The sequence below is a fragment of the Lycium barbarum genome, chromosome 8 (genome assembly GCF_019175385.1).
Source record: "Lycium barbarum isolate Lr01 chromosome 8, ASM1917538v2, whole genome shotgun sequence".
Taxonomy (NCBI): domain Eukaryota; kingdom Viridiplantae; phylum Streptophyta; class Magnoliopsida; order Solanales; family Solanaceae; genus Lycium; species Lycium barbarum.
The window spans coordinates 117,841,778-117,849,642 of NC_083344.1; the positions used below are offsets into that span (position 1 = coordinate 117,841,778).

Sequence of the window (7,865 nt, forward strand, 5' to 3'; positions counted from 1 at the left end):
GCAAAAATATTTGAAGCAATGGGTAGGACATGGGAACTGGATGATGATGATTTTCATTACTCAAATAACCCTAACAAAAGATTCAATCAAGAATACAATAAAACAATGAGAGAGGAGTGGAATTGGCGTGTTAGGGAGGCTGAAGCACTGGAGCAAAAGTTAGCTTCAATAGGGCTTAAACGCCCAAAAAAAGTGTTATGTCAATGCCTCGCGGAACTCCACAAGAGTTTAATTTTGCTTTTAATCGTTTTCGCGAAGAGAACAATCGGATACAAATACGTTACCATAGGGTAGAATATGGTATACATGGTAGCACAAGATTTAGATCCAAGTGGGATTCAGACTGTGAAATGTCTGATGAAGATTAATATTTTTCTTATAATAAGGTAAGTAGGTAGGGTCATAAAGACCCTCCCCCTCCTCCCCCCCCCCCCCCCCCCCCGAGGGTACTTGGGGGTTTGCAACTATATAAGTAGCCCTTTCTTTTGTCATTAGACTACACCATATTCAATGTCGAGTAGTAGAAACTCAGCTTGGTCTTTACTCCTTCCAAAAGAACCAAATAGCAGTGATGATGAGAGTTCAAATCATAGCAGTTTTTCGAGTGATAACAGTGATTTCAAACTAGACGAGCTAAATCTGCACCTTCTTGTAGAGCGTAATGATGGTTTCTGTAGTTTGAAATATTCAGATTCGTGAGAATATTATTGCGGTTTACGCCGAGAATGGTCACATCGGATTGCCGAATCAGAACGTCTTGTTCGTGACTTGGAAAATCTCAACACTCCAATCCCAACAAGGTACTCACTAACCATGCCTCGAGTAGGTCCAGCAACTTGCGAGATGGTCGTTCATAGGATTAGAAAAGAAAACAACAGAATGCTGGCAAGACGTTGTAGATTTTACATGATAAAGTTGGCTGAAGAACAAGCATCATCAACCGATAGAGAACTAACATCTCCTGAAAAAAGATGTGTGTTAAGAGACCGCCAATATCGTTCTTAGGATGATATTGAGGACTTCTATTCTGATGACGATTAGGATCTATTTAGGCTCACTGTCTTAGATTATGGGTCATTTAAGTTTCGGACTAAACTCTCGCATGTTTTTAATTTGCTTTTATTGTTAAAGTCTATTATTAATTGACAATTTAACAAAGAAACACAACTAAATTAGTACATAAAGGGTGCGGATTACATTATAGGGGAAACAGTACAACTAGTAAAAAACATAATCCATAGAAATATTAAACTTAATAAACAAAATACATATAAATAATGAATAACAACAAGATAGCACAAATAATCTTCCATAATTTAAGTTTTTCTTTCAAAGCTATTTTCTCATGTTGAGCCTCTCTAAGTTTAGCCTTCAGCAAATTTCATTTTTTTTTTCGGAATCGGTGAGCAACACCTCCAAACCTTCAATTTTTTCTTCAGCTTCCACAAGCTTAAATTGCGAGTCCAACTTAGCGGTATCTCTAGAGATACGTGAAGTCGCGGTATCTCTATCCAAAACTGGATTTTTAAACTTCGCCGTCACCGTTTTATCCACGTGAATCTATCTTCCCACCGAAAGTATTTGCAACCGCCCATATCCTATAAACATTACAAGAAAATCAGTTTTTTAAAGTAAAATATATGGATAACGTGAAAAAAAAACACTAAAAAATGTAAAAACACTTACTTCGGGCACTTTACAAAGCCAAAAACGGCGACCCAGATTATCTTGGGTCTTTGATGTTTTTAGTTTACAGTAATAACTGCATTCGCAAATATCGGGTTATATAGCAAACATTGAAGTTTAAAAACTTTGAGACATGTTTTTGGAAGTGCAAAAGTGTGTTGAAAGGGTGAAGATGGAGAAAATGAAAGAGGAGAAGAAAGAATAAAGGTTGGGTTGGGGGTTTTAGGAAAGGGTTTCACGCACAGATTCTGTGCATGAAAGGGACAAAATGTAAATGTACACTTTGGTTCCTTTTTTTTTAATGGGTTAGTTTGGTTCCAATTTTTTTTTTTTTTTTTGGGTTACAAAAGTGTTGAGCTCGTTTTTTAGATGACATCATTACTATTCACAACTTTTAAGCATTTTAAAGGGTCTCAAACTTTACTATATTTACCAAATTAAATGTGGCAACCTAAGTAATAAAGGAATAAAGTAGGGTTAAATATATGACAAAAAAAGTTATGGTACATATTTCACTTACAAAAAGTTGAACAAAGGGGTCATGTACAATATTACCAAAAAAAGTTTGGAAGTATCTTGATTTATTTGGAACATACTTTGGTATATCATGCAATAAATAACAAGTACAAGGGTAGATTTGGAAGAGAAAATCCTTTTAGTTAGCAAGCACACAACTAAATGATTGAGATCCAACTAAGGACTACAAAATCTTTGCATTGTCCCTTATTATATATAGTAATATATATAGAGAGAGAGACTGAAAAGGTAGTAAATGACTTGAAATTATCATGAATACTCCTACTTGTATGCAGTTGGGCGTGAGGAAAGGTGCATGGACCGAAGAAGAAGATTTTCTTTTGAGAAAATGCATTCAAAAATACGGTGAAGGAAAGTGGCATCTTGTTCCTGTTAGATCTGGTAAGTTAACTAGTACTTTCTCTGAAGGACTGAGAAGGCTTGATTGGCGTCCGCTCGATCTGAACTAGTATTTGTTTAATTTACTCAATGCACTCACAAGTGTTCGCATTGCTGCCATAGCTTCATGTTAAAGGCACAACTTAAGAGAACAACTTACTCTATTAACTTAATATTCAAAAAGTGGTCAGGCTTTATGTGACATTCTTTAATTTCTTTTTTATTTTCTCCTAAAAGAAATGACATATTTCTATATTTATAAATAATTTAAATTTAAATTTACTCTAATGATATGATTTATAGTCATTAAGAGTAAATTTAATTGGAGCGAAGGCAGTAGTGTAGAGTAGCAATTTAGCTCTTTATATTCCTTAATATGAATAAGAGTATATGCATATATCTGAAATATATACCCTTGCTAATTTTATATGTGAATATGTGCAGGTTTAAATAGATGCAGGAAGAGTTGCAGATTAAGGTGGCTGAATTATCTAAGGCCAAATATAAAGAGAGGTGACTTCTCTTCTGATGAAGTTGATCTCATTTTGAGGCTTCATAAGCTTCTAGGCAACAGGCAAGTTCATCTTCAAACACATTAATCTCATATTACACTCACCCAACCCATGTTTTTTATTTTTATTTTTTCACATTGGATATTCGGTATTCGTATTTTGGCTGAATAACTTCCGCTAATTGCATTTTCAACCTCTGCAAATTACCTGTTTATTTTTAGTTTTGTCGCATATTGGGGAGTAAAGCGCTCCCTAACAAAGGTGACTCCGTACTGAGGGAACTCCAGACTCGAACCCAAGACCTCTGGTTAAGGATGAAGGAGTTTTGCCACTCTACCACAACTCTTATATTAGAGATCTAATGTACAAATTTTATATATATAATTTTTTATAATATAATTATATATATTACTATGTCTCAACATGCCCTCTTGTGCGCACAGGAGTGGGGTTACAAGTTTGACTACGTGTTTGGCTTGAACTCAATAGCTTTGGTCGAGATCATGTATTTGTGTTTAAAAATTTACTTAATATATAAATAATTTATCTAAAACTTATTAACCTATATATCTTTTCTAGAGTTCAGAACCCATAAACTCCTCCTAGTTCCACCACTGTGTGCGCAAGCATGATTCTATTATACATGAGCCAAAACACATAAAAATATATCGTTCTTTTTCACGGCAGTATATATAATTTAAACTCACAATTAAGCTAGCTCCTGTCTGTTATGGTATCACATTAAATATGTGTGACCATTTCATCTAAAGCCATGCTTTTAATTATTACGTACTTAACTACATATTTTATAAATATGTAGATGGTCACTTATTGCTGGTAGACTTCCAGGAAGGACAGCAAACGATGTGAAAAATTGCTGGAACACTCGCCTTCTCAGGAAGTTAAATATTGCTCCTCAGAAACAAGAGAGAAAGTGCAAAACTATTCATGAAAACGCCATAATAAAACCTCAACCTCGGAAACTTTCAACCACCAAGAAGTTGAATTTTTCTTGGTGCAACAATAAAAGTATCGGAAATGAAGAAGCATCGACAGACAACGACATCCAATGGTGGGCAAATATAATGGAAAATTGCAATGAAATTGAAGAAGAAGCAGCAACTAAAAGAACACCAAGTTTGTTGCAAGAAGGACAAAGTGATGGTTGGGATGAATTTCCTGTGGATGACATATGGAATCTACTTAATTAGCCGAGATAATGAAATGGCAGTGTAAACTTGTAATAGGGATATATTCGTCGTTTATACTTTGTATCCCAATTACAAGTTGATAGGAAAATAGTTTTGAGTATTCTAGAATTACAAAGTGCATGCGCTCTGATGTTATTCGCGTAAGTGCATTGCCTTTATATTATCTAGGTGTGTGCTTTTGTGGTTTTAAGGTGATCAAGGTTATTGTGGGATGTGAAAGCATTTAGTCGTTTTGAGTCTAAGATTATCCTTTAGTGGAGTATCTATTAAATGTAATGTTATTTTCTAAGAGTGAAGTATGTAAGATCATTGTTTTAAAAGGCAGTGTCAGGACTCGCCCCGGGGCTCGCCTCGGGGCAGGGCAGTGGCAAAAATGTCACGACCCAAATCACGGATCATGCGGGCACCCACACTAACCCTCCCTGGTGGGCGAACCCTTCAGGTAACTACCTTAATTTGATACAACATGCGGAATAAATACTTTTATTATAAGAAATTTCCAAAAGCTGGTCTAGACTCATACAAGAGCTTCTAAGAAGTTTACAATTTGAAGTAGATAACAGACTCAAATTGGATACGACTTCTGTTTAAGGATAGAGAACAACAGAAATCTAAGGAGAGACTCTGGGTTGCAAGATGTCAAATAGCTCACCCAAACGCCTTTGACGAATGCCTCGAAACGGTCGTGAGACTCCGAACATCACCTGAAAATAACTCTACACTCCACAAGGAGTGTAGCAAGAGTAGTATGAGCACAACACAAGGCTCGTAGGTATCATAGGCCGACAATGGTTAGTTCACGCATATAAACAAGAAGCAACTAACAGGTAAGCAGATAAGTAATCAAACACAGTCACAACTGTAGCACATATGAAAGTCTTGCAGTAACGATAGTCACAAGGGATTTCAATATCTCAGGTTATAAGCCTAGGAAGAAATCTATAAACCTCGAGTCCATCAAGCCTCTAAAATAAATACTCACAACAACAATTCAATAATTCACAAGTCAAGAATCAATCAGAGAATGTGCCATGCAATGACATGAATGGCAATTCAAATGGAGTGCTATGCAATGCAATGTCGTGCTATGTAAATGTTATGCAATGCAGTAGTCCCCTCTCACGCTCCACTCTCGTACACACATGCTATGGCAATGCCTCATAGTAATGACCCATGGGGGACCCGCGAAGTCCATGTACCACTCGTGCTCTCCGGCAGCAACCTCGGAGGCTATCAATTACTCTCAATCTCCGGCAAAAACCTCGGAGTCTCTCAATCATATTCAATCTCCAGCAAAGACCTCGGAGTCTCTCAATCATATTCAATCTCCAGCAAAGACCTCGGAGTCTCTCTGTCACTCTCAATCTCCGGCAAAGACCTCGGAGTCTCTCAATCACTCTCCTCACCATTAGGACAACATAAAAGTAATATGGAAGCATGTCATGCATGATATCAGTCTCAACTATATCATCAATATGCAATAAACAAGTACAAGTCATATTATTGTCCATGGCTCAATAATCAATATTACCCTTCCCTTTCATAAGGTGAGTGAGCTAGTATGTGATAAAGATACAACTAGGTGATAATTACATCAAATAGCACATAGAATATGGGATGCATGCCTCGCATGAAATCAACCTCAATAATCACCGCAGTCATAGGTTCCATAGATTCATACTAGGAAGTGCAATTCAATATTCAATTTCTCAGTAAAAACTTCCTCTTCCATATGACCAGTGAGATGACAAGAGAGAGGAAATTATATCAAGTATATGAAATCACAATACAGTGACAAGCTCACATAACAATATCGCAATAATGGCGACGAGCCCACATAATAGTATCACAATAATGGCGACAAGCCCACGTAACAGCTGACAATATCAACCTAGATGGAATTTACCTCCACACCATGCCTGAAGACCTATCATGCTTTCCCCGTCAATCACTACTATCTACATACGTTTTGCTAACCGGAGTCTAGACATAAAGTAAATCGTAACCTACCTCGATGCCGAACAGGTGTCACGAACTTTCACGTCAAAGCTTTTTCCTTCTGAAGTGCTTCCGAACGGACAAAGTCTTATATGCCAAGAGATACTCTTCTTCCACCTTACTCCAATTTGAAGAAATCTTTGGTTTGCTATAAACTGGAGAACAATCGATATTAAAATTACATAATCGATGTGGACATAACCTATACGTCATCCTCTGTAGCTCTCCTTCAATCACGAAATGAACATCTCTTCTTGAGAAAAATATTATACCATCTTCTTCAAGTATGAAAACGTTGCTAGAAATATAATTTCATTGGTGTGAACAAACTTGTTGATGCATAAATCTGCCTTTATGAAATAAATTACTATCTAACAATCGTGACTTAATGATGCTGCCTATTCCATATTTTGAGTGCGTTAGTAGTTTTCCAAGGTGTAAAGTTGTTGCATATATATAAAGTTCAAGAGATGTATTCTACCTAGAAATAAATTACATGACTTAGTGGAGTTGTAGGGTCCACCTGACTAATACCTTTGCCCATTATAATGTGCCACCTTTAACCATATTAAGCCTTAGTCATCCTTTTTGTTTTCAACTACGTGGAGCATGTCCAGCAGCATGTTTATCCATATATTGCTATTCAATATATTAATCTCCCACTAAAATAATCATATATTTAACGAATTATTCACATAATTAATTTTTTTATCTCAATTCACTTAAATATTAATCACTTTATATACTCATCATCATAAATCATGAAATATGCCATAAGTAAATTGTGTAAGAACTATTAGGTAAGAACTATTCTCAATCACAATTTACGGGTTTTGTCCAATCACGTTGCTACTGTGTCTGTAACCTCTATAAAAACCAAAACTAGCTAAAATGGAAAATGGGATCTGAATGGGGTGTCTATAATTTATTAAGGGACAAGACTAATTAAGTGAGATCTAGAGTTGAAATCCCTTTTGTGAACCGTGGGCCCCACCCCACTAGCAATTACTTTCCAAAAGAAACATTTCTATACTAGCTGTAGGTGTCATTACAAGATTCATATATATATATATATATGTATATATATTAGTCACTTGCTGCTGAAATTCCAAGGATCCAAGTGGATTGTGCTTACATAGTATCTTCCCATATAAAATCCTTGATTAAATATTAGTAAATGAAAAATATCTCATAATGATTTCATAAATATTGAGATATGTAGAAATTATATTTTATCAAATTCTAATTTTCTCTTATATCAAGAGGATAAATTTTTGTACTATTAATTTTCACAACGAAAGAAAATAACTCTTTTTATGAATAAACTATTCACACACATTAAATATACATATTCTAAAATTTACTCATCAATTAAATAATCGAATCACCCATTATCGCAAGCTATAGACACCAAAATTAGACCACGAAAAGGGTGTTTTAGGGATATTAGGCCTAAAAGTGCTAAACGATCAAATGGGTCGTTACAAAAATGCCCTGGGGCTAACGTGCGGGGCTTAGTACCTATGAGGCTTATGCCCTAAGC

At 35.8% G+C, this 7,865-nt stretch overlaps 1 protein-coding gene across 1 annotated transcript; it reads left to right on the top strand.

Moving 5' to 3' along the window:
• Positions 1-1,867: 1,867 nt before the first annotated feature.
• LOC132605336 (transcription factor MYB114-like) lies at positions 1,868-4,627 on the top strand. The gene is made up of 3 exons (XM_060318519.1): positions 1,868-2,604; positions 3,046-3,175; positions 3,934-4,627. The coding sequence occupies exons 1-3, from the start codon at positions 2,475-2,477 to the stop codon at positions 4,322-4,324; spliced, it is 651 nt and encodes a 216-aa protein (XP_060174502.1). The 5' UTR covers positions 1,868-2,474; the 3' UTR covers positions 4,325-4,627.
• Positions 4,628-7,865: the final 3,238 nt, after the last annotated feature.

Excerpts from the sequence above, each read along its gene's own strand:
- LOC132605336 (XM_060318519.1), top strand. The coding sequence starts at position 2,475 with ATGAATACTCCTACTTGTATGCAGTTGGGCGTGAGGAAAGGTGCATGG. Across the intron at positions 2,605-3,045 it reads TCTTGTTCCTGTTAGATCTG|GTTTAAATAGATGCAGGAAG; the intron begins GTAAGTTAACTA and ends GAATATGTGCAG. Across the intron at positions 3,176-3,933 it reads CATAAGCTTCTAGGCAACAG|ATGGTCACTTATTGCTGGTA; the intron begins GCAAGTTCATCT and ends ATAAATATGTAG.